The sequence below is a fragment of the Malurus melanocephalus genome, unplaced genomic scaffold (assembly GCF_030028575.1).
Source record: "Malurus melanocephalus ecotype Western Australia unplaced genomic scaffold, MMel_1.1 scaffold_169, whole genome shotgun sequence".
NCBI lineage: Eukaryota > Metazoa > Chordata > Aves > Passeriformes > Maluridae > Malurus > Malurus melanocephalus.
The window spans coordinates 1,223,140-1,249,520 of NW_026623401.1; the positions used below are offsets into that span (position 1 = coordinate 1,223,140).

General features: G+C 45.0%; 2 protein-coding genes across 4 annotated transcripts; one reads left to right on the forward strand and one right to left on the reverse strand.

Moving 5' to 3' along the window:
• Positions 1–634: 634 nt before the first annotated feature.
• On the reverse strand, positions 635–13,244 carry SLC24A1 (solute carrier family 24 member 1). The gene is made up of 9 exons (XM_057372312.1): positions 12,327–13,244; positions 12,155–12,217; positions 11,566–11,674; positions 5,601–5,684; positions 3,846–3,946; positions 3,028–3,225; positions 2,567–2,656; positions 1,563–1,729; positions 635–923 (listed from the first exon to the last, which is right to left on the reverse strand). The coding sequence occupies exons 1-9, from the start codon at positions 13,242–13,244 to the stop codon at positions 674–676; spliced, it is 1,980 nt and encodes a 659-aa protein (XP_057228295.1). The 3' UTR covers positions 635–673.
• A 374-nt stretch (positions 13,245–13,618) lies between these two features.
• Positions 13,619–26,379, forward strand: INTS14 (integrator complex subunit 14). 3 transcript variants are annotated; one of them, XM_057372316.1, is made up of 13 exons: positions 13,619–13,938; positions 14,877–15,025; positions 16,852–17,132; positions 18,441–18,548; positions 20,322–20,477; positions 21,467–21,585; positions 22,008–22,150; positions 22,911–23,003; positions 23,298–23,442; positions 23,696–23,829; positions 23,934–24,052; positions 24,432–24,497; positions 25,398–26,379. In XM_057372316.1, exons 3-13 carry the CDS (start codon positions 16,911–16,913, stop codon positions 25,647–25,649), a joined length of 1,557 nt encoding a protein of 518 aa, XP_057228299.1. In that variant the 5' UTR covers positions 13,619–13,938; positions 14,877–15,025; positions 16,852–16,910; the 3' UTR covers positions 25,650–26,379. The 3 variants fall into 3 exon arrangements, with proteins under 3 accessions (XP_057228299.1, XP_057228297.1, XP_057228298.1); XM_057372314.1 differs by lacking the exons at positions 13,619–13,938; positions 14,877–15,025 and adding an exon at positions 16,468–16,751; XM_057372315.1 differs by lacking the exons at positions 13,619–13,938; positions 14,877–15,025 and adding an exon at positions 16,468–16,751 and having other exon boundaries at positions 16,856–17,132.
• Positions 26,380–26,381: the final 2 nt, after the last annotated feature.

Consider the following 26,381-nt stretch of genomic DNA (forward strand, 5'->3'; position numbering starts at 1 on the left):
TGGCTTTAGTTTTGATTAGAGGTAATGTGCTATTCTAACCCCAAAGCCTTTTAGACTTGTTGTAGCAAAATGTAAACCCAGGTGACATCACACTTGTACTGGTGGCACTTCACATGAATTTTAGGGACTGCATTGCAAGGTCAGGTACAGATTTGAAAGRAGCTTAGTGCAGTTTGAGGGAGTTCATTGTGTGTCCTCTCAGGGATTTTAAGCAGAGCAGTTCTGTAAAGGCCCAGCCACATCAGTCTGATTCTCTGCCCACTGAAGTAAAATTCTCTGAGTCCAGGGAGTTTGAGCAGTTCACTGAGTATTTTAGTGTGTGTTCCTGAAAATTTCCTGTAATCAGTAAATATTCCATGCTAAAAATCAGCTCCTTTCATTTGAGGGGATCAGCCATATTGAAATTTTGATGCATCTAAATTGTATCAGCCATTCCACARGTGCCTAAATGTGTGTTATTTGATATTGGTCATTTCAGTATCTGTTCTGATYCTGAAGAAAAACTGTAGAGGCTCACACACAACTTGAGATTTATTTAATTTTTAAGCATGTTAAAGATACCTTMTTTTTAGTAAGTTTGTACAATTCTGGTTGCTTTTTTCAGTAGAACAACTGCTACCTCAACCCCCTTTTGATGTTGCTGGATCCTCACACACATCTTGAATTGTCCACGTCATACTGATACTGGGCAGGATATTATCTTGTCTTCTAACATCACACTGATGATCAGAAATACGAAGTAAAGAGCAAACATAGTGAGCCCTAGTAGTTTGTTCATTTTCCATTTGCAGATAGCAATGGAAATAATCACAAACAAGAGCATGAGGAAAAGGAGAACAATTGCACAAAACAAACCATTGCTGCTGACTGCTACGGGGCTGAGGCCATTGAAGATAGAAAAAAGGAACCAGGGAACTGGCAAGCTGCAAGGAAAGGAAAAGTAATTGAAATAAATGTTTTAAGGCAGTTAGTTTTCTGCATCATAACTAGGCAATTTTTCCAAATCTTACAGGAAAAAGAAGCGTGATTGTATTCAATATAGCTCAGCATAAATCTAAACTGGATGTTGTTCCTGTCAAAAYTGCATTTGGCTAATGCCTGCACTATCATGATGCAATCCAAGAGTAAAAGGGATTTGAAAATAATACCTAATAATTAAGGGCCTTGGAGTGCTATAATGAAGAAATGTCCTGATGCTTTAGGATGGGAGATCCAGGCACTGATACTGACCYTGCACAGGAGCTGAAAGCCTGTGAGGGACCAGATAAAGTTCCTGCCTGTAGAACTTTGATGTTACCCCAAGATTTCTTGTATTTTTGCCTTGAAAAAKTGTTACTTTAATGTTGATTCAGAATTGAGTGAAGATTGTGGGCAGAGTTATAACAGTTTCTTTCTTGGCTGGGTTTTGCTTTGGGTTGGGTTTTTTTAGAAGGAACTGGTTGCTCAGCTGTTCTTCATTTAACTACAGCTAAAATGAAATTAATTGAGGCATGTTTGGTTTCCAACCAGGTAATTTTGTKTTTCAGAAGAAATGCATCTCTTAGCATTGCCCTGGTACTCACCCAACAGTGATGTCGAAGATGTTGCTGCCCACGGAACTGGACACAGCCATGTCCCCTAAGCCCTTCCGTGCCACGATGACACTGGTGATGAGGTCAGGGATGGATGTGCCTGCTGCCAGTATGGTTAACCCCATAATCTCCTCTGATATCCCAACTGTTTCACCAACCTAATCAACACAGTTGGATAGGACTGTTAGCACTGGGACATGGAATACTATTGCTGTGTGCAGCTTTAGGGTGCCATATTTGAGTTAAAATATTCTTGAGTCCTGTACATGTGGCAGCATTTTCCTGCTTTATGGGATAAAAAGTTAAACAGTACGTGTCTGTTGATTCTGGATTTGCTGTAGGGAGTGACCAAAGTCATGCCAGCACTGAGCCAAGGTCAAGTCAGCTACAGCACAATTTTCCTGTCTGCAGTCCTCCTCTTCTGAATGCTATCTACCTTTCCAAATTTAACATCAGCTCTGCAAGATCCAAGGGCCTTTGGAGATGACAGCCTTTGGATTTATGGCATGATCAGATTTACTGTTCATGTKCAATATATCACTCAATACAGATTGTGGAGCTGATCCTACAAGATGGAAGTATTATTTCCCAGAATACCAGGTGAACATTAGGACAGGGCAAGGTGAAGATCATTTAGCAGCTTCCAGAATCAGACCCTATATTTTCCTAGAATTTTAATTAGGTAATGGATAATTATGTTCTGCACAGAAACATTCATCAGTGAAAAGTCAGAATTAAGATAAATCTTGATGGTACTTTTCCTTTCRCTGATGCATAAACTCCCTTGGAAGCTCTCAGAAATGAATGCATCTTTGTCAAATCAAAAAGAAGGAAATAAAAAATTCCCTTTTGGGTCCTAACAAAACAAAGTTTCTRCTGCTGTGATGGATGAGTGCAGCTGTAATTCATCAGATAAAATGCCACAGTAACGCTGTCCCCTCTCTCCATCTATTTTTCTGAAATGATGATTTGCAGAAAGAACATAAACCTCTCACCTGGTGAGCCCACCACACCATGAGGTAAGAGAATGCAGCAATCCAGAGGATGGATCCAAAAAATGTGATGACAAAGAATTTTTTTGAGTCCTGTTGAAATCAAGTTTGAAAAGAAAAAAAGAACAGTTTCAGGAAAGTTAATAGTCCCCATTGAAAACTCTTCACCTGAAAYACTTCACTGCAATTGATTGCTTTAACTTGGAACCTGGTCTCTATTTGCTCTGATTTTCAGCTTGATTAGGTGACCTGTAGTTGCTAGAATTTGTGGTTTATTAAATTATTAAGTCTCTGGAATAACATTACACTGCAGCTGGGACTCCTGTCCCAATCCCTGCAGCAGTCACAGCGCTTCAGCTATGCAAAGACTCCTGATGTGGAAAAATGGACCCAGGGACTCTTGCCCACAGAAAATCTATAGCTCAGTTAATGACTCCAGTAGCAGAAGGAAGATAAATTCTTACTGGGTTTCTGACGTCAGGCAGAGTGSTCCAGAGAGGAAAAACAATGGGAAAGAGGAAAAGGTAAATTGCTTGTTTTTTCCTTGATTCTGGCCATTCAAGAGATAAGGGCTCATCGCTTTCATCACCCTCTGTGCTGTCACCATCACTGTCCTGGCTCTCAGAGCTGCTGTCGTCTGAGGTGTCACTGCTTGACAGGGGCTGTAGATCAGGATAAAAAATCAAAGAGCCAATATGTTTGCACACTAAGAAGGAGCTGCAGTTACTCACTGCAGCCTCACCTGAGCAGAGCTCACATTTGTGAGCTGTGGCTGCCSTTGTGGGACAGGATCCAGGCCCACCCCACCCCAGCACCTGTGTATTGTGAACTAATGGGCATCCATTAACTAAAACCACCTTTTAGATGGAGTTTTGATACAAATTAAACATTTTCTGTCCATGAAAAACTTTTTCTCAGAACTGCTAAATTACATCACCTGAAAGGGATTTGGGGAGCGAAAGAGAAGGGTCTGCAGGTGAGCACAGGACAAGTAGCTGCTCTTATCTTCCTTACCCTGGAGTACCCTCTGACCTGAGAAGAGTCATTTGAGGGGACAATACTATCCAGTCTCAGTTGGTGTCATAATTTGGACCCAATTTGTGTTTGTAAGGCAAAATGTTTCAGCCAGCATTTTAGTAAATCACTACACACAGAAGCTATTTATAGATGCCAGTGACATGGGTTGGGTCCTGTCCCAAAAGCTCTGGAGAGGGAAGAAGGAAAGTCCATGTGAAGGTCAGCCTGGATGGGCACTGAGAAGCACAGACAGTGATTTTGATACCTGTCCATCCTGTGGCACATCTGCCTTCTGTCTGTCTTTGCTGGGCTCAGAGTCACTGGCAGGAGTTACCTGGAYGGTGCTCGGTGCTTTCTTTTCCTCTTCTACAAAAAGCAATAAGAAGGAAGGCTGGTTTCAGTCATCTTGGMTGGGTGATCACCACACCAGAGTGTCACCTTCTGTGTGACCAACAAGTGCTCTGAGCTCCCTACCACAATGGTGGCATTTCAGGTTWAACACCCTCAGGTTGCTTAGGTTTGTTGTGTGTGTTCCCTGAGTGCTGTGATTGTGTTTGGTAAATCTGGGTGGAATTTGGCTCACCTGCAGTAGAATGAGACCTTGATGCTCCTCTGACCTTCCATCCCAAACTGCTCCAAGGAGCACATGTGTAAAAATATGTAATGCTAATTATCTTATCTGCAGCTGATGAGCATTTCTTGGTTTCTTTCTAGATTCTGTAGTTTGTATGAAAACCATCCTTAAAAAGACCGAAAGGATATAAAGATTTGCTTCTCTTGGTTTTTTTTCCCCCAGCAGAGCACAGTGTTCTCCAGGGAACTGATATTCTTCAACAATTTTGAGAAATTACTGGGATGTGCTGCCAGTTTTTAATCCCTGATCATCTGATGGCTATGCAAAAGCAAATAGGAAAGTGCTGACACACACAAGGAAATAACTGCACTGTCCTGCTGTTCCTGTGTTAACCTGCATAGCCAAGAGGAACACAGAAACCTCTGTGGGAATGGAGTAGAAACATGGATAACAGAGCAGAGGTGAGGGAGGGAAGTCAGTGTGGTATTCATAGCAACACCAAGAATTTACTTGGGTTTTAAACAGTATTTTTCTCAAGTTTGGGCTCATTAACCTCTGTGAGGCCCAGTGTTGTGAGATGTTCAGGTGTGACAATGTAATGGGGCCTTCCACACCAAAGTTTCTCCGTGTTCCAAATCTCCATCCTTGCTGGAAGCACAGACCTGTGGTTGTAGCATAGGGCAGCTCTGCCTCTGAGGTAGCTCACAAATCCTGTGTATCAGGAGCAGCAGAGAAAACCCCCAAAAAAGATTAAACTGACAGAGGGCAGATCTAGATTAAATGTTAGGAAGAAATTGTTCCCTGTGAGSGTGGRGAGGCCCTGGCACAGGGTGSCCAGARAAGCTGTGGCTGCCCCTGGATCCCTGGAAGTGTCCAAGGCCACATTGGATGGGGCTTGGAGCAGCCTGGGACAGTGGAAGGTGTCCCTGGGGTGGAAYTGGGTGAGTTTTGAGGTCCCTTCCAACCCAAACCATTCTGTGATTCTATTAAAGGGAGGGTGCACAAATCCTTGGCATTGATACAGACACAGTCAGTGCAGTTTATTCCCTCTGGAAGAACCTTCTGTGCCTTTCTGTGTGTGAGGTACTTTGCTTTAACAAACACTTCATTTGCAGGGTGTACCAAAGACCAGCAGCACCAAAGTGCTGCCTGCAATGGCTTGATTTCCCTCCTGCACAGTTCCAGGGCCATTTCCAGTCCATCCTTGYAGCTCTCCCTGCCCAGACTCTGCCCTCACTAACAGCTCCTCTGGGGCTGGCTGTTCCTGCACAAGTGCATCGATTGACTTGTGCTGCATTGTTCCAGCAGCCATCTGTGACCAGTAACAGCACAAAATTTGTGTTAGAYCCCGGTGTTTCTTTGCCAGCCCTTGGGAGTTGTGTGCTGGGAAGGTRAGGGTTTGCAGTGCAAACCAAGGCAAACAGCACTGGCTCTTCCTGCACTCACCTGGAGGGGAGCCTTGTCCTTCCAGGGTCTCAGCCCTGGCCTTGGCCATGTTGCTCAGGATGTCAACCCTGTCTTTAAATTTTGCTGTGGGTGAGAAGGACACCATCATCAGGAGCTGTCACTGTGCAAAGCCCCCCTTGAGCTGCCTCCCCCAACACACTCCTGCTCTTGCCCCCTTCCTCCTGCAGGGGCTGCAGCCAGTGCTGCCCCAGGARTTGTTCTGGCTGTGACTGCAGGTTTTGGGTGCTGTGAGTTGGTCATAGCTGTTGTATTTAACTGCTTAGCGCTACAGCAATTACACCAGCAATCTGACATAGAACTAATGCCATCATCTTTAAAGAGAATCTAGAGGATGAGAAATTCTTTCCAGAACAGTAATACTCTGGGTATCTGTACTTCATAGGAAGAAAATGCAGAAAGAACAGAGGAGTTTTGATTCAATATCATTTTGTTCCCAAAGGGCTATTGATTTTTTTCCAGGTTAGATTATGTGCAAACAAAAAATGACATCTTCCTCCTGCCATGCAGYTGTTGAAGAGACTTTGGGGTGCTGCTTACTGCCTGGGGACCTGATGRGAAGGGAAAACAAACACCTTTTATGTTCCAGTTCTCTGGATYGAGTTTTCTAAGTATACACAAGTGTCTCCTGCTGGAGCTAATCTAAACTCCTGATATCCAGGTTCAGCATGGTCCAGGCTGTCTGAGAGATGCTCTTCACCAGCACAGGTCTGGTGTTCTGTTTCTGGGACTGCTGCGGGCTTCTTCCACTGTAAATCAAGCCCTGCTGTACTCAGCTGAGCTGCTTTATTATGGTTCACAGTGAACTCCGTGTCTCCATAGTTGTTTTTTGCTCAGATATCTTACTGCTGATTCTCCCTGAAAGTGAACAAGACTGGGCTCAAGGAAAAGGCCTATTTTGCACTAATCTATGTCCTCTATCRAGCTGCACACCCAATGACACTGGGTTTGCATATGGACAGTAGCCACAAGGAATTGGCCAATGCTGTGCTTGGCTTGTGTGCAAGGCTGTAAATTAATTTCCTCTGAAAGTTTTATCACACTGATTTAATCTACTGTGCTGTTGACTATGCACCCAGAAGGTGCTGTTGTCATCTGCCTCAAGGGCAGGGCCCTGCCACTTTATTAATCACAATGACATTGAAATAATAAAAATATCAGGTCCAGCCATGTGGGCAGAACTACTGTTCTGAGCTGAACCTCATGCAAATCAGTAAATTCTGCTATATGTCCAATAACTGGCCCAGTTCAGACATTAAGACCTCAGGGGACAAGTCCTATTCCAGTGAGATTCCTGGTACTGACAGAAACATCTTTCACCAGCTGGGATTTCCACTGAGCACTCGAATGGCTGAGCTGAGATGAAATTTTTGTGGAGTACCAGAACAGTTTGGGTTGCAAGGGGCCTTAAAGCCCATCCAGTCCCACCCCCTGTGATGGGTAGGGACACTTTTCAATATCCCAGGTTGCTCCAAGCCCCAGTGTCCAACCTGGCCTTGGGCACTTCCAGGGATCSAGGGGCAGCCACAGCTTCTCTGGMCACCCTGTGCCAGGGCCTCCCCACCCTCACAGGTAAGAATTTCTAATCTAAATGATAATTTCTTCTCCTTTGAAAGGCTGACTGGGACTCAAGAGCCTGAGTCTTCCGTGTTCCTTGAAGGGCACTGGAGGGGATGTGAAGCATTTTGCTTCCTTCCCCCTTGTGTACAAGCACATCCCTCGATGCAGGGGAGACYTTTTGCTCCCAGTCTCCTCTAAGCACTGGGCAATGCATCCTTCTGTTTGGCTTTTCCCAGAAGCTGCTGCAAAAGCTCCTGTCAGCAGGGTCAGGGCGGTCAGGATCAGCCTGAGATTATAGAAATTCAAGCTCCTGGCTCCCTGCCCTCAGCCAGGCCACAGGGCTGGAGTGCTGAGTGRAGCCCCGGAGCATCTCTGTGTCAGGATAAACAGATTAGGCCCAGGCCAYTGTCCAGTTCTCATGAGATCAGCCTTGTTTAAAAGGGTTAATTCCTCTGACACACAATTCCTGCAGGAGGGACTRAGACTGGAGGCAGAGCTAAGCTGGCCAGATCTGCAGGTCAGCACGGGGAAGAAGGATCCRTGAGCTCAGTCCTTGCTGGGCTGGATTAGCTGTGCAGGGCAGTGTCCCTCTCTGTCCCCTGGGGCATTTACTGCAGGCAACTCTGTCCCCAGGGCTGAGAACCCATCACACGGGACATGTTTGTGTCCATTGGCACTAAGATGCTCTCCAGGAGAATTCTTGTCCTCCGAGTTGAATCCAGGATGTACTTCAGGTGGCAACYGAGCTTCTACCTTGAATTTGGCTCTTACATTTAATTCCCTCTTTGGCTCTAATATTCAATCAAACAGGATTCACAACATGATCAGCAGGGAGGATGTTTTTCTGTACGATTTGGCATGAACCTAAATGATTCGGAGATTGTGATGTCTAAAACTTAAAAAGGAGTTAAAAAAATACCTTGTGATTCCTATTGCCCCTTGGAATCATGATTCTCCTACAACAAATGATAGAATGCTAATGAAGCAAGGAGAAGCTGTAGCTGCCTTCAGCCTTCTCCAGCTGCAACAGTGCCCACTGCTCTGGTCTAATTTCCAAAATCATTACCTTGTTAACTGGGGCATAGTGAGGGCAGGCAGCTCTAACAATTTCACTGCTGGAGACTTTGCCTCATTCAAAAAGAAATGTAGGCTTCTGCCTTCTTCCCTGTGTGACTAGAGTTTAAAGAGTCTGATGGTAAGACTAGAGGTTCAGAAAAGAGAGGGTTCCTGACCATTTCCGAAATCCTTATTCCCTTTAATTCCCCAGCAGTACCCTCTGGTGTCTAATGGGATGATCTTGAAAAGATCTCATGCTCTTCTACACGCTTTCACAAAAAGTGGGGAAAAGGACAAAAGAACAAACTTGCTAAAAAATCCTATTTTTTAAAAAAAAAGGTACATTGAAAGCAAAAAGTTCTATCAAAAATGTAATTCACAATGCAATGTAAATATTAGAACTTCTAGTAAACATGTCCCTTAGAGACAAAGACTTAAGTAATGATACCTTCCTAATACAAAAGGAAAAAAAACCCCACATTCTGAACTCAATCCACTTTTCAAATGAGAAATTTTGTTTCACACAAGGGTTGTTGCAAGTTTGTGTTTCAGATTTATGTATTTCCAAGACCTCTRTCCCTGGAATTTGGTTTTGGAGGCCCAGTGTTGGCAGCTTTTTTATGTTTCTATGTTCAGGACCTTGCTACCCTGAAACCACTTCTGTGCTGCCCATATAAAAAGTGAGGGCAGGAGAAAGAAGGAAACCCTACAGAATCCTGACTGGAGTAGGTTCAGTGAGGAAGTGCTGAGCAACTGTTGGCAGCCTTTTCCTTCTGTTGAGTGYTCATTACCACAGCCTGTAAGTGCTGATGCTACAGGCCTTGGCAAGAAGGAACAAGGGCCCTTGAGGAAAGATAAATTGCTTTGGGATCATCTTTTATGTGGCAGCCTAATTACAGAAATGTGCCTGGTACAAAGAGTGCTGCACACACAGCGAAGGGAAGGACTGTGCTGGTGATCCATGGGAAGCAGGCACAGCTGTCCCCAGGGTCCCACAGGGCAGCAGGGCTTTTAACACAGGACTAGTAACTATTAACATATCAGATCACAAGTCCTGATATGCCTTGGCAGGTTCAAATCCTTTTTCAGAGCCAACTTTGGGATGTAATTTCATTTTTTGGCCAAGCTCCACAAGGCACTTATGTTTCTCAGTCCATGCATAAATTCCTTTTCTCCAGAATCTCTTTTCTTTAAGTAGGAATTTATGAGTGTAAGGAGTATCTCCTACAAGACACACAGGACCTGGCACATTGGCTCCTTGATTTTGAGTGYTGAGCTGTTGTGATATCACTAACTTTACTGTCATATTTCATAAGGAGCTGCCTCTGGTCTCACAGAGTGAGACCAGACACATACCTGGAGCAGAGGTATTGTCAGTAACTCAGTGGAATAAGTAAAGTAAGGGGTCTAGGAAATAAAAAACCTTCAGGAGAGGCTGTTGCAGCCCATCCCCGCACGATCTCTTCTGTAGCAGACCCAAATACACACGGTCACACTCCCATCTAGTGGCTGCCGCGCACACACAGGCACTCAATCCTGCCGGGCTGCCGGCAGARCCTTAGGCTGGGTAACAGAAAGAATTTCTACACCGAAAGAGTTCTCAAGCCCTGGCACAAACCGCCCMGGGCAGTGTGGAGYCGCCATCCCTGGAGGGATTTAAAAGAGGTGCAGATGGGGCATTTGGGAACGTGGTGTAGTGGTGGTTTTAACTGTGCTGGGGGAACAATTGTACTTGATGACCTTAAAGGTCTTTCCCCACCTAAATGAGACTGTGGTTCCATGTAATGAGTAGGAAAGTTCTCTTTGAGAGAAGATCCAGACTGCTCCCCCAGTCCTGTTTATTCGATATTCACAAGGCCTGGGAACAGCATCCTCTTCAGCAAGGACAGTGACTCACAACTCCTTGGGAACTCCCAGCAGCTGAGCTGGCTGGGGCTCTCCTCGGCCTGGGCTGGCAACCTCAGCCTCCCCCATTTCTCCTGCYGAGGGGTCCCAGAGTTTCACTGGGGCACCAACCTGGACCAGAAAGCCAAGCTTGTGGTGGCCTATGGTGAGCAGATGCTCAGACATTTAGAGGTGTGGGAAGGGTAAGGTGTTGGGAAGTCTCTGAGTGGCAGCAGCCCCCCARGATGGCACTTTCTGATGCTCAAGGCAATGGCATATCCTCTTGGAAGGTTTTGGGTCTGTCCCAGTGCTGTTGATACAACTTTCCTGGGGCACAGGAGGCAAGGGCAGAAGAGCAAAYTGTGATGAGTCTGGCTCTTGTTCATTACATACTGGGTGCTTTCACTGGAATCTGTCAAAGCAGATACTGATCTGCCCTGCTGTCCTCATCCAACCTCCTTTGTTCCCTCGGTCAGTTTGTGCAGCTGGGATTTTGATCTGGAGAGTCCTCTTTGTAACCTCTGTGAGGGACATGAGAGGTGTTGATCTGCTTAGCTTCAATCTCTCTTTGAATGGGCAGCAGATAATCTCTTTAGAACAAGTAGGGCAGCAGAGGGGTGGGACATGTGCTGAGCTAGGAAAGAAAATCTTAAAAACATCTTTTTTTAATGTGCTTCGCTATTTCTTGGAAAATGAATCTCCATGGTGTGACCGGACTAAAGTTAATATAGAGCAACATGTTAAAAAGCTGTGTAAAATGACCCTGGGAGATGAGGCTTCTCTGTACTCTGGGTAGTTTAATAGAGGTCTTGGACATGAGCTGGTCATTCCCTGGCCCTGGGGAGCTGTCCATTGCCTGCACAGTGCTGTGGGCACACTTTGCCATRGCAGTGATGACACCACAGCAGTGCAGGCTTTCAGAGGTGCTCATGGTCAGTCTGAATCACACAGAACTGGTGTTACCATCATGATTAGATCTTAGCTGGATTTTAATTATTGTCAAAATGATAATTCTTCAAGGGTTTTAACCTTTTCTTGTGCTGCTGTTTCAGGGCAAGGTCCAAGCTAAGAAGAGGAAGATGGGACATGCCACAGGACAGAGGAAGACTGTAAATCTCATTTGCTGCTGCAGTTAGAGGGACAGCGGGGATGGGGGACAGCAGGGACTGTCACTTCTTTCAGGGACTTCAGCCTCAGCTGTCACCACAGCAGTAACCAGCTTGGCATAGGAAAAGCAGATATGGCTGGACCAAAACATGAGGTGTTTGTCCTTGCCAGCCACGTGATCGGGAGGGACACATCTCAGTGTCACAGAGCTCCCCTCACCTGACACAACCTGTGAATGCTCAGCTGCACCCCAAGGGTGAGTTGTTGACCCAAAAATACTGTCTGTACTCCCCGTTAAACCACCCAGGACTGTGACCTCTGGTGTGAAGCATGCACTCACCTTCTGCCAGGGGGTCCAGGGTGTAGATCATGAGCTGGACGATGGTGCCACGCATCTGAGAGTTGTGCAGGGAGGTCGAGCTGCTGCCACGCTGCAAGGATGGTCCAGGCTGTGGGAAGGCACAAAGTCAGTCAGTTCCAGCTTCCTTGTCCACTGCATCAGACAGAGCCTCTCCAGGCCATGGGCAGCAATTCAACAGCAACAAAGGAATGAGTTGTTTGATGTTTACTATGGGGAAGGACAGACCCTGCCAGCCTCTGGTTTGGGAGCCCAGGAGGAAATTTCGCAATAAACCAGGTAAGAAAAGTCACTTCCTGAATTCTGTATGCCTGTTCATAACAGAGAATGAACAGCACTCTTCTAGTTAAATCCATCTGGGAAGCCTGTCTCTTACATTTTATAAAAATTCCTGTAAGGACAGACCTCAGCCAGGTGTCCTCTTAGGCAAACTGTGGCCATTGAGCCTGATATGATACAGGCTTTGGTCCAGGTTTTTTGACACAGGATTTGACACCTTTATTCATGACCTGACATGGGGAGGGATTMAAAATACCACAACTTCAGATCCCTGTAATATTGCTAAACCTACCTGCAGCTTCCTCACATCTGGTGGCTTCATTGTTCCATCTTCTGCAACTGCCCCAGAGCTCATCTGCAAGCAACAGAGAACAAAAATGACCCATCACCTCTGCTGCTTCACCTGCTTTATTCAGGATGGAATGTTCCTTCAGACTTGCCCTCTGAACCCTAAGGACACCAACCTTCTGCATGTGCTCTGCTGATGCTGCCTGCACAGCACTCAGCTTCTTGTTCAGCTCCTGCTTCACCCACTGCTCTAGGAACACATTCTGTTTCATGGTGAGCACATATGTGGCATAGGCAGTCAGTAAAAGGAGGCTTTCCCACCAATCAATGACACTGTCTAGGAAAAACAGGATGAGCATCAGTAAGTCTACAATGTAGAATGAGATGTCTCTAAATAAGGGCCACCAYGTCAGGTGGAGTATCTCCCTTGAGAAGAGGGCACAGGTGCCAATGACAAAGAGGATATTAAACACCGCTGAGCCCACAATGGTACCGATGCCAACATTGCTGTGTGAGACGAAGACCCCTATGAGGGAGGTGAAGAGTTCTGGTGCTGATCCACCTGCTGCCATGAAGGTGGCTCCAGCCACATCTTCAGAGATCTGCAACTTCTCAGTGATCACTCCCAAAGCAGGGACAAAATACTCATCACACACTATGGCCAAGGCCACAAACACATACATCATGCCAAAGATGTGAAGCACAACCCACCCTTGCCTGCGTTCTTCCACACTAAATAGGTCCTGAGGATATTCTCCTTTGGACTCATGTGGTTTTTCATCTGGGGAGCTTTCACTGGTATTTTCTTGCTGTGGTGTTGTACCCACTGATGTAGTGATGGGCACAGCTGGCTCAGGATCCACATAGATACAGTGCCTTATTTTGGGTGCTGTGGCATTGCCTCTTACAGCAGTCTTGTTGCTGGGGAGATCCATGGAGGTCACTTTGACAGGGTCCATGGATTGGAGGGCTCTGTGGGATGCTGGAAGGGCAGAGGGRCTGAACTGGAGCTGGTAGAAAGAGAGGACCAACACTATGGCAAGCAAGAARAAGATTCGGTTCCTCCGTAGCCGCCGCCTCCGTGGTAAATGCATTTCCTAAAGGTTCAAAATGCAGAGCTGTGTCCAGAAGCCACTGAAGACTTCTCTTGGTCAGTAGTTTGCACTTACATCCACTATTGGAATTTATAGCTGATCTGGAGCATCAGGAGTGGAACTGCACAGGACAAAATGGGAAATCCTGCAAAAGAAAATCTGGTGTGAAAACCAAGTACTGCAACTTTCCACCATTTGGGCAACAATACTTCACTGACTGCTTTTCCATTTTTCAATAAAAAGAAATGGACTCAAACAAGTGAAGAGATATCTAGATCCCTATTTCAGTCTATTTTTTTTCTATGACTGCAGGTTGTGCTGATTAATAATCAAAGGTTTGGCTTTATAGAGAGTTGGCTGAGACAGTCCAATCCAAGCTGAATTCTGACTCCACCGAATGCCCATATCCAGGAGCTGTTAAGGATTGTGGTTTTAATGGATTCCAGTTGTTATTCTGTAATATGATCAACTGGGGCAGTGTTCAGCAGAAGACACGGCTTCTGTCAAGGAACCAGCCTTTAAATTGTTAGAAATGATGCTCTGAAGACAAGACCAAGCTGTTCAAACCCTCCTCCTAAACCAGTTATTCACCAAAATAACCTCAGCAGGAGGATGAAAACTGCTTGAGAGCTCCCAGTGATTCTGCTCTGTGGCTTTCCAGCCTCTCACTCCTCAGGAAACCATCCAAGGAAGGGTGASTTTTTTCCTTCAGTTTGAGCAGTGTGAGGAAGACATGGTTTGAGTAAAACTGGAGGTGCTGAGCAGCCTTTTGTTTCTATGGCTACATCTTTTYAGGGCTTTCTGTAGAAATCAAAACTGGCAAAGTGGAATTGTAATCATACCTTTTATTAGGGGGTAATTAGCATATCTTGCATAATTATGTGAACAGCATTTAGAAAGGGAGAGAAATTGTAAATGGCAGAGTGACAGTGCCTGCAGCTGTGACAGCATGGAGACAGGGATTTGGGACTGAACAGAATTCACCCTTCAGCACTGCTTGAATGTTTTACCTTAGAATGACACTCATCATGGATTATTCTTTTCCCTCAGAGTGGGAATGTTACATTATTCTTTAGCTGGATATGAATCATAGTTTTCTAAAYCATTCTCAGATAAGCTCTTCACGCAGGTTATCACACACTTACCCTCTTGCATAACACCCAGGGAAGTTATCAGCCTAAATTTCTTGCAAAACAGGCAACGTTAATTTAAATACTTGGGAGGATCACTAAGGCAACAGCAAGAGAGGGTCATAGGAGTACCTAGATAAACAGATGATACAAGCTTTGCTTTTCATATGTAAAAAGAACATAAACATGCATGTGGCAGAACTTCACWATAGGTATAAAAATTGCATATCAAGAGAAAATAACTCTAACGAAAATGGGAGAGCTAAAAGATGACACAGAGAGAACACAGATGCATGCACACACTTAATTTGAACACTGGTTTTACTTCTCTTCTCCAAAATTAACTGCTTAAAAGACTTTTTGTGAGCATACAGACATCCAAAGCTAGGATCAGTTCTAAGAGCTCTCCAATCTTTYACAATTCCCGACCAGAGGAATTGTTTCTCTAGTCTTCTAAGTTTAGATCAGCTCCTGACAAACTCCTTTTCTCACCTCCTATCAGTGACATGAGATCCAAAGCAATCAAACAAGCTTCCCCAACCTACCTTCCAAAGGTCTGTCCAGGAGGAAGGGAATTCCAGGAGTTGGGTGCAGTGCTGGRAGCTTCTTTGACACTTAACAGCTGGATGGGAGATGCTGTTGCAAAGAGAGGTGAGTGAAAATGATCCCATTTTCACAATGTGTCCTCTGCTGGCAGAGTCCTGAAACAAGAGCGGGTCAGGTGTGAAGGACATGTTAGCGGAGGAATAGCCAATCCAATTTAATACCTGCAGCCCCTAAGAAGATTAAATAGTATTGTATAGATTTGGGTCTATCTCTGAAGCCAAAACCTTTGTCTGCTGCCACAGGTTATTCTCAGTGTGAGGGCAGTGATGATCCCCTTCACAAATTGCTGGACTGGAGCCATGACACAGATCACCCTCACTGCACCAGCAGGGGTTAAATGTCGCTCACAAACACTTTCAAACGAGGCMCATGGAGCTGCATCTCCTATGGCTGACTGCTCAGATGCTGGACAAGGAGCTCTGCTCTTTGCCACTCGTTGTGTCCTGGAAAAACCCCTCAGGGCCTGTTCCAGGAGTGCCAGGGCTGAGGAAGGAGCAGGGACACAGCAACCTGGGCATGGTGCTTGGGACTCTTCTGGGGCACTGACACGGTGCAGCTCCACGGGGGAAGAAACAGCAACCTCCCTGGCCAAGGATTTAACAGCCACAGCAATCTGATCATCAGATTTATCACAGGGCAGTTAGAAAATAATGATTTGATTCTGGGCCTCTCATGCTAAGAAGGCCATTGAGGTTCTGGAGCATGTCCAGGGAAGGGAACGGAGCTGGGGAAAGGTCTGGAGCTCCAGGAGCAGGGGAGGGAGCTGGGAAGGGGCTCAGCCTGGAGAAAAGGAGACACCAGGGGCATTTTCTGGCTCTGCACAGCTCCCTGACAGGAGGGGACAGCCGGGGAGGATGGGGCTGTGCTCCCAGAGAACAGGGACAGGATGAGAGGAAAAGGCTTCAAGTTTCACCAGGGGAGTTTTAGATCGGATATTAGGGAAAATTTCTTCACTGAAAGGATTGCCCAGCATTGAAATAGGCTGCCCAGGGCAGTGGTGGAATCTCCATCCCTGGAGGGATTTAAAAGCCTTGTGAATGTGGCATTTGGGGACATGGGGTRTGGTGGCCTTGGCGGTGCTGGGGGAATGGAGGGACTTGATGGTCTTAGTGAGYTTTTCCGACTAAACTATTCTGTGACTCTRTGATAATTGTAAAGCAAACTGTTGTCTGAATACACAGTTTCAGGAGTACATCGCAGTTTTGCGCTGGAGTTTACCACCTCCCGCCCCTCCTCACTCCCACACCGGGAGAAGGAGACGCACTGCCCCGCCGGGATGGTTATCCATAACGCCTTCTCCATGCATAGCGATCTATTTCACGCGGGCATACATTTCCACAGAGCCGACATCCACCATTCCCCCTTCACGGGCGGTGCCGGCCCTCCCGGGCTGCATGAGCCGCGGTCCTTCCCGCCCGGGCCGCGCGTTCCGGGGGTTCGCTTTCCGTGCCGGACGCATGACGGCGCGGCGGGCCCGGGGTGTGCAGCAGCATTTTCCTTCCGCCGCTCTCCTCCATTCCCGGTGCCGCCGCAGAGCCCGGGCCGAACCGAACCGGGAGCGCTCCGGGACAGCTCCCGCTGAGGGCGGAGGGTTGTGGGGAGGGCTGGATCCCTGTGGGACCGCCCTCGGAGCGGCAGAGCTGCGCCCTTTCCCCAGCGAAAGCTCCTGCCGTCTCCAGGCCTTGYGCTGCACTCGGCTGGAAATGCTGTGTGCGGATCGCCGTGCATTCACTTGATCTGTGCTCAGGCCCGCGTTTCGGGTGGGAAAAGGGTAATTGTCGCTTGTCCCCGGGATCAGTGTGAGGGGGCGGGACGCGTGGCTCCACAAGTGYAGCTTTGGGAATGATTTGTGCCTTTTCCTCCTGCTGCAGGCAGGTGATCCCGGCCGGTGCCGTCCCCTCCCGTGAGGGCGGCGGAGGAGCAGCTCGCCATGCCCACGGTGGTGGTGATGGATGTGTCGCTGTCCATGACGCGGCCGGTGTCGGTCGAGGGCTCCGAGGAGTACCAGCGCAAGCACCTGGCTGCCCACGGGCTCACCATGCTCTTCGAGCATATGGCCACCAACTACAAGCTGGAGTTCACGGCCTTGGTGGTGTTTTCATCGCTCTGGGAGCTGATGGTGCCCTTTACCAGAGACTACAACACGCTCCAGGTAGGATATGTGAAATACTAAAGCATTGAACCATCAACATGTTTTAAAAATCACCCAATCGCACCACCAAAGCATGTTGAAATTGTGGGATTTGGCATCATCCTGTGCACAACGTCTTGAATTGAGTRGGTTTGACCTTATTTTAAGGGTGGGTGAAATCTGTGTTTGAAGCATTTTGCTACTTTGCAAATTGCACCTCTGCAGGTGAGCCCTTTGACTTTAAAATGGGATGGAGTTAAAAGTGGGATGGAGAAAAGGGCTGCCTGATGAAGCTCTACAAGTAGTTTTGTGATATCCTTGTTTTCATGGGTGGTTGTTGGTTTGCTTTGATAAACGATGCAGCTGACAGGACCATTTGGAAAAGTTTTAAGTAACATGCTTTGGTAGGAAGAAGATGCTTTTGAAAGTGTGTAGCAGTCAAAACAGTGCAAGAGTGRGAAGTGATTTGAGGCCTCACAGATGCGGTGGAAAGTTCAGAGGAGGAAATGGAAAGGAAAGAGTCCAAGAGGGAGATTTCACATGAATGCAGTAAGGCACTGAAAGCCTCCAAACCCAGTAAAAACGGTGCATTTAAATCTGGCCCTCGTATGTAGGAGGAAACGACACATCACCATCACAGGGCACCATGGTTTAGGTTTGTCCATTGGACAAAGAGATCTTAAAAGCTTTTCTCTGTTTTGTTTGCAATGAAGCAGGTGAGTGCCAGTGCATATTCTCTGATTTATTTTCACTTCTATAAAAGTTAATTTGAGGAATATTGCAAGCAAAGAGCCCCAACAGGCTCCTTTAGCAAGYTCATCTCACAGCTGCACCCTGGTGATGCTGTGTTGAGTATGAGGTTTTCACTTTAGGGAGGAAAGCTGGTTTATGGATGCAGATGTGAMTTTTGGGTTTGGTATTCTCTCTGCCAAAGACTTTTCCTGAGACAAACTCCTTGTGGTCTCTTTCTGAATCTCTGAGAAATTGGAGCCACTCTGACACCTACAAGGATTTTCTCAGCTGAATTTTTCATGTTAGACATTGCCTCAGGTTTTCAATTTACCATTTTTTTAAGACTTGCAGAGCTGTTTTTTCATCCTTAAAGAGCTGTGCTTGTAATATTACAGTTCCTTCAAAGTCAGCTGTCATTGTCTCCTGATCTCATTCATCATTTCTTACACCTTTCTCCCTTTTTTYCCCTTTGAGTCACGATGCAGTCGTGCTACCCTGCAGAGCAAAGGTGCTGCCTTAGCACAGAGCTGTGAGTGACTGTTGGCTGTCTCCTGGCAGRGGTATTTCCCCAGCAATGACTGGTTTTTGTCTTTGCAGGAAGCCCTGAGTAACATGGACGATTATGACAAAACCTGTTTGGAGTCGGCGCTGCTGGGGGTTTGCAATATTGTCCAGCAGGAATGGGGGGCAGCAATTCCTTGCCAGGTACACCTGATTTCTCTGCTTGGAGTTCATTGCATGTTTAGTTACCACTGGCAGGGAGATTGGAACWTGGTGATCTTTAAGGCCCCTTCCAATCYAGGCCATTCTGTGATTGATTCTATGCCTGTAAGTTGCAGGTRGAAATGYAATTTGAAAGCTTTGAAMTCTCAGGCATGTTGGTGCTGCAAAACCACAAAGAACTAATATTTTGCCTAAATCTGGCATATGAACAGAAGGTGATCTTTATAAAAACATTCAGGAGAAAAAAAATTAGGCTGTTTTCTGTCCAAAGTGTTATTATAGTGCAGTGGATTGTAAAACCTGGCTGAAGAGCACTGTTGTGCAGGCCTGGTGTTTGATCTGGATGCAGTCTGCTGTCCCAGGAGCCTCCCTCCATTTGGAAAGGTTGTATTCACACATGCAGGAACCTCTCCCCTCCAGTCCCTGATGGTTTCCAGGGCTTGTAACAGTTCCAGCTCTCAACCAACAGCATAGGGCTGCTGCTGAGTGTTTTCTGATCTGACTGCTTTAGCAAATGAGTCATTTGACATGCAGCTGCTCACACACTCCATTCAGCCCTCAGTGCTCTTCCAAATCTGCTGCCTCTTATGGCAGAGTTTGCTTTCAACCTGCCATTATCTGAGACACTTGATTTAAGTTCAGTAATTTTGTGGCTCAGTGAGCTGGGAAGATGTCTGAAGCAATATTCCTTAAGGAGAAAGGGGATAGAGGTTTATTGGTTAGGCAGTACTCCATAATCCAACATGGATAAAAGGCACCTTGGGATAGCAAATAATGTTCAAAGCAAAGAACAAGAAGGATGTGAAAACCAAGCAGAGGTTAGACCTCAACAATTTGGTCTCTTTGTGTCATGGCTTATTTTACTGGCACTTCAGGTGCTGGGGTGGTGAAAGGCACTGGGGAATGTACTGTGCAGTTTTGGAGTAGTGGAAAATATCACTGGTGAGCAACAGTTATGAGGAGACTGCAAGAGACACTGAGTCTGAAGAGAGAATACAAAACTGGATGCAGCAATTGCACAAGGAGTTTCAGTGGGATTTGATTTTCCTTACCTACCAGCCAGCAATCATGCCTGCTGTTGCTGTGCAGCATTGAAGGAGCAGCACTTTTACACCTCTGGAAGTGACTGGCTCACAGCTGAGTGTAAATAATCCAGTTATTCAGTGTACTCTATTAGGTTTCCACAAGGATTGACCTTGGACRTGCAATTGAATGGGAAAACATGTCCTTCTGCTGTAAAATGTGAGCACACTGCAGCTGTATTTGCAAAGAATTAAGATYATTAATACTACACTTTCTGTGGCTTACAGTGAAGTTGAGTTGCCCTGCAGATTCTGCAGAAAAAATGGGCTTTATTTTCCATCTGAAAATAAACCTGGAATCCTGCTTGAGTCCAGCAGCAACAGGCTGTTTTTTTGGCTGTGTAGYCACCGTGCTACTAATGTACACTCAAAATTAAATGTATGAAATTCAAATTATAATGCAATTGCCTGACACCAAGAAAATGTTTATTTATGTTATGTTATTATGCACACAGAGTAAATCATRAGGGTTCAATCTTCAGTTTCTCTTTTATATGGGTTTTTTTTCTGGATATTTTACTCGCAGTTGTTTTGCGCAGCTCAGTGGAGGAAATCCTGTGGGAGCGGGGATTTTCAGTAGGAGCACATGCTACAGGAAGGCTGCTGCAGCATGTGGGTGTTCAGGTTCCCCCTGCAGATTGAAGTGTGTCTCACCTGTCCCCGGTCCCTGCAGGTTGTCCTGGTCACTGACGGCTGCCTTGGCATCGGCAGAGGCTCCCTGCGTCACTCTCTGGCCACTCACAGCCAGCGCAGCGAAAGCAACAGGTTCCCACTGCCCTTCCCGTTCCCATCCAAGCTCTATGTCATGTGCATGGCCAATCTGGAAGAGGTGATGTCTTATTCTTTGTTGCATTGGATAATTGTTGGTCTTCTCTGAACTAACGACCAGGTCAGCACAAAACATGCGTTGATGTTCTTGTGCTTTAAGGTTTAGTTGACATTCTGGTGCTTAGTTATTGGATGAAAGATAATTTAAAGTTTGTTATTGCWTTGTTGTTACCTACTCGTACTGTATTATTATCACAATCTTTATAAATCATGTTGGTTTCTCCCTGGGGAATAGTATGGAATTTTAATTTCTCTGTTTATATTACTGTTACTGCATTAATTACATTGAATACTTTTGGGGCYCTTCTTAATTTACGATTAAATTCTTGTATAAATGATTTGTGTTGCATAGATGCTCAACACTGAGAACACAATACCTTTATGCAGAAATATGAGAGGGCACAACTAAAGTCTCCAAGCCAGTGTTCAAAACAACTTCCCTTAGTTTTGAAGGAAAGGGGTCMGTTTTGTTCTTTCTTTCTCTTTCTCTTGCAAATTTCAATCTCAGCTGTAAAAATCTTCACAGGAGTTAGAATTCTGCTGCATAAACACTGTTTAAAATGAAGTCTATTTGACTAATGTTYCTTAGATTAGGTTTTATTAATAGCATTGCTTTTGATTTGACACCTGTATTCTTGTGTCTTTCACAGAAGGATTTTCTGCTTAGGCATCAATTAGATATCTCAGCTTGAGGGTTTCTGTCAAGGATGGTTCTTTTGATTAAACTGGTGGATTGAGGCATTGTTTACACATCAGAATAACTGGGGAAATGTTTAAAATCAATCTTCTATTTCTGATAATAAGAGAACATTGCCTGGGAGACAAAGAATGTTGGTTTGTTTGGAAAGGAGAGAGATAACAAAAAATCGTAGGAGAATCCAATCAGATGCTTTTTGCTGTGTTGTGTATATTTTCTTTAAAAATACTGGTTAGTACAAAAGAGAATAAAAAGAACACTCAACAAAAATATTTCCTTTTATTTTTTTGCAGCTTCAAAGCACAGATTCCTTAGATTGCCTGGAAAGGCTCATTGATTTAAACAATGGGGAAGGGCAGATTTTCACTATTGATGGCCCCCTGTGTCTGAAGAATGTGCAATCCATGTTTGGGTGAGTACACTTGKAGATAATAGGCCTTTGGGAAGGTTTCCAGATGGTATCTCAAAAGGAAAACAAATACAATAGGAAATCTGGTAATATGAGATGTTCTAATTAAACTGTTTTATTTTTAGTTTATGATCTTGTTAACTGTAATTTCATCTTGGCCTTCACTGGTTATGGTCAATATTTATTTTAGTCATTGTAACCAAACCATAGCATCTGTTTATGCTTGGCAGATAGAAGACAGTGATTTCCATAATTATTGTTCATTTGCCATCACTGGGATAATGCTCATTTGTTTCATGATTTAACAACACTAGAACTGTTGAATCAACTGTAGTTAGGAAAGGCTTGGGAGCTAAGTTAGTGTGCTTTAGACAAGCTATTTTCATTTGATATGTATTATGTTTTCCTTAATAACTGTGTTCTAGAAAGCTAATAGACCTGGCTTATACTCCATTCCATGCTGTTCTCAAGTGTGGCCACTTAACATCTGATGTGCAAGTATTTCCCAGACCAGAGCCTTTCATTATAGATGAGGAAATAGACCCCATTCCTAAAGCAATTAATACAGGTAACAAATCTTTGATTGCTTTTTTACTAAAATCCATTTGATTTCTGCTCTTTCACTTTCACCTCTCTTCCTGTGTAATTACAGTTTCATCCACTTTGTCTCTGCAAGGATCAGTTGCTGACTGTGTAATTTTTTGGTGTATGTGTGATATCASGGGACAAAAAYATCATCCTACTTCATCCATGTRTACCTGGTTAAAGGGCTGGAGYAGGGTAGAGGCACTTTCAGAACTCRGTGCCAATTCTGGGTGTAGAGGCTGGGAAACAGCCACAGGCTGCTTTCCATGAACACCCTCATAAGCTTCATGGGGGAGAAATTATTTTTAAAATCAACTGTGCAAAGAAAAACCTTTCTCAGCCCTCTCATTAGTGGACACAGCTCCCATGAGCAGCAGGTATTTGGTTTGTCTCCTTTGGAATTTATAAGACAGCAATGGATTGTGTACAGTGTAAATATCAAGGTGCACAATTCTGTAATTGTGCAGCAGTACAGCTTGTGGGAAGTAATATGTGTGTGCTGAAAGTCRTGTTCTCATCTTCAAAAGCTGTGTGGTTTATGTATTTCTAACTTATTAACATCTTTACATTCCAGTTAAGTTTTGGTTCTCTTGTGCTACCTTTACTCATTGCTTCAGAAAACCTRGTGGTGTAAGAAGTAGTCATGTTAAATTTGGTCTGAATACATTTTAGCCATTTCCAAATCTGATTTAATCTGACCTAAACTGTCTTAAATCTGACTTAAATCTGTTGTCTCCCCACAGATCTAGAAATTGTTGGGTTTGTAGATATAGCTGATATTTCCAGCCCTCCTGTCTTGTCCAGACACTTGGTACTGCCCATTGCACTTAACAGAGGTGAGCAGGTTTGGGTTCTTTCAGCAAAAACTACTTTAAACTTCTCTAGTAATGTGATTTAGAATGGAAGCACAGGTTTTCTTTGTTAAAATACCAGATGTCATATTTGTGTGGTTGCATTAGAATGAAAACCTTGAGCGCGAGCTCTCTTATTTTGCATACTGCAGCTGTTTATTCTACAAAAGGATTAATKAACTCTTGCAGGCAAATGGTAAAGGGTGGTGTCATGGAAACAGGACTCATGTTTGACTTTATTCTCATGTTTTCTGTTTGTTTGCTTTCATTCTTCCCCAGAAGGGGATGAGGTGGGACCTGGGATCACAGATGACACCGAAGATGAGAATTCCGCTAATCAGATTGCTGGGAAAATCCCCAACTTCTGTGTTTTATTACATGGCAGCCTGAAAGTGGAAGGCATGGTGGCTCTCGTCCAGTTGGGGTATGGAGCTGGATTTCTGCCTGAAAAATCACTTACTTTGCTCATTTAGGCTTTATTTATAAATTATGCTTATTTATATCTGTATTCTGTGCAGAACTCTGCACTGCTAGACGAAACTGTGGATTTTTAATTGCAGATTTGTTTCTGTCAGTACAAATTGAAAACACTGAGCCTCCACACAGTGAGAGGGAGGCACAGTCTAGGCGGAGGGGTGGCAGATTTTCAGCCTTTGTGGATTTGCTCTTTTCCACAGGCCAGAGTGGTATGGAATGCTTTATTCACAAGCTGATAGCAAGAAGAAATCAAACCTCATGATGTCACTCTTTGAACCGGGTCCTGAGCCCCTCCCATGGCTGGGGAAGATGGCACAGCTTGGCCCCATTTCAGGTACTGGTCACACTCCTCTGAGTAACTCTTACACATTCAGTGTTGTGTGAATGATCTTGCCAATTCTTRGTTGCTAAGTCTGTATATTTTCTTCGATCTCCCAGATGCAAAAGAAAATCCTTATGGGGAGGATGACAATAAGAGCCCTTTCCCTTTGCAGCCCAAGAACAAGCGCAGCTACGCTCAGAATGTCACTGTSTGGATTAAACCCAGTGGCCTTCAGGTAATGATCCAGGTTGTGCTGCTTTACCTGGAGCAGCAGCAGGCATCTTAGCAGGAATTGCAGTTTGTGAATGTCTTGCCCATTTAATGTAATTGCTTTATTGCTTTTCTTTCGTTTTTATAAACACTGCCTCTTTACAATGTCATGATTAAAATGCAATCAGAAAGCATAGCTTGTTAAATGAGAGCWGTGTCTCCAGTGGAGCATCTGGCTTGGGTAATTGGATTTAGTATAATTACCGGTTATGTTTCAGCCTTTGTGAGCTGCAGTCTTGTCAATGGTCAGGGTAATTTATCCATAAAGAGTTGGGGGTTGTTCTGCAGCTTCCCTCAAAAGCTGCCAAGATTTTAGCTTTTTTTTTTTTTCCTCTTTTCTGCAGACAGATGTACAGAAGATCTTGAGAAATGCAAGGAAACTCCCTGAAAAAACACAAACCTTCTATAAAGTGAGTAACGTTCCAGGCTGATGTAAGTTTGATCCGTAGTGATGGTGATGCATTTGACAGGGAAACTACACACTGTGCTCTGTGCAGGCTTGTAGTGCTCTTCAAATACTTACAGACTGGTTAGGGGAGACAAGGGGGTGTGATTTCCATGGTCTGCCTCTACATTTTCTGGCATGGATGTGTCATGTTTTCAAGTGCCTCTCATGACCCCTTCTACTTCCATGGTGAACATTTACGCTATTGTCCAGGCAGAAATCAGGGAGGGATCAGGGAGGAATAGGAGCATAGATGTCATTCTGAGTCTGAAAATGTCTCCTCCCTTTTATCTAGAAACAATGCAGAGAATCACAAAACTCCAGGCACATTTGGCCACACCACTATAATCCATAACCAGACTGCAGTTGGAGGTAATTACTCCTCTTGCAAGCTTAGTGCTGAAGCAATTTGGTAGTGCCGCCTCCAGAGACTTCAAGAATGAATAACCCACCTAAGTGCACATAAGCACTGTTCAGTTTATAGGGAAGAAAAATCAATGTATCTACATTTACTGGACACTGTGGTTAAAGGCAGCACTCAGTCAGTGAAGCCTAAGCTGGAGCCCTGCTGGGACACAGACAAAGCAGGCAGGTACAATAGCTGAATGCACAAAAGGTAGAAAGTGGAGACAAAAGGTACACAAAGGTAGAGGTGGAGATTTGTAGGAAAGGATCAAGGGAAAAACCACTGTTTAGTTGTGCCACAGTCACCATCTTCAGTTCTGAAGCATTTTCTGTCCGTGAGCAGATGGCAGTTCCCAGCAGCTGCSCTGTGAGTAACGTCACCTTTACAAAGAGACGTAAGAAACCCAAGTTTCATGTCAAGACCTGGAGTGGCTTTACAAGGGGATTTCTGTCTTTGCAGGAGCTGAATCGTTTACGGAAGGCAGCCCTGGCCTTTGGCTTTCTGGAGCTGCTGAAGGGCGTGGCAGACATGCTGGAGCGGGAGTGCACCCTGCTCCCCGACACAGCGCACCCAGACGCCGCCTTCCAGCTCACACACGCGGCCCAGCAGCTCAAAGTGGCAAGTACTGGAGCCTCAGAATACGCTGCCTATGATCATAACATTGCTCCTCTGCAGACAGACTTTTCCAGTACCAGCACTGAGAGAATGTGAAGTYTCCAATTTGGGAGCTTCGCTAGATTAAGGTTCAAGTGGTTCAAATTTTCTTCTGTTTACTTTTTAGGGCCTATTCAGTTACTGTTTGAAGAACTTCCTATCCAAACAGGGAAGTTTTGCATCAGTGCTCTCTGAACAAACGTAGCTGGTTTGTGGTGGCTTTAGTCAGACCTGGAAACTGTGGAAAGTGTCCCAAAGCCAATTATGGTGTTGAATGATGGATGAAAGTTTTTTGGTACATGTGAGGAGAGGAAAAAATGCCATTGTAGGCAGTTCTTGGCTTCTGGCCTCCCCRAAATGCAGTTACTATGTAACTGACCTTGCTGGTAAAAGTACCCTAAAAAGCAGCTACTACACTTTAGACATCAACTTGATTAGTCCAAAGAAAATGTCTGAGAAGCACCCTGCAAGATCAGACACAGAGCTGATTTTGGGGTGTTGGGCCTGACTTTATGCCCAACTTGACAGGCAGTCTRTACTGAGCGTTATCACTTGCATTGCAATGCTTGTGAAAATAACTTAATCTTGGGACATGTTTTTTACTTGCAAAATATAAATAAAGAGTAATTCTTCATGAAAATTTAAGTTGGATTTGTTCCATTTTCATAGCAACCAGGYTGTGTGGCCCAAAACACGGACCTGGTGAAGGTTCAGCTCCCAGCTGTTTATCACAAGTGGAAYAGCAAATTATACAACTTCTCAGGAAGTTGTATAAATTGAAAGAATAAA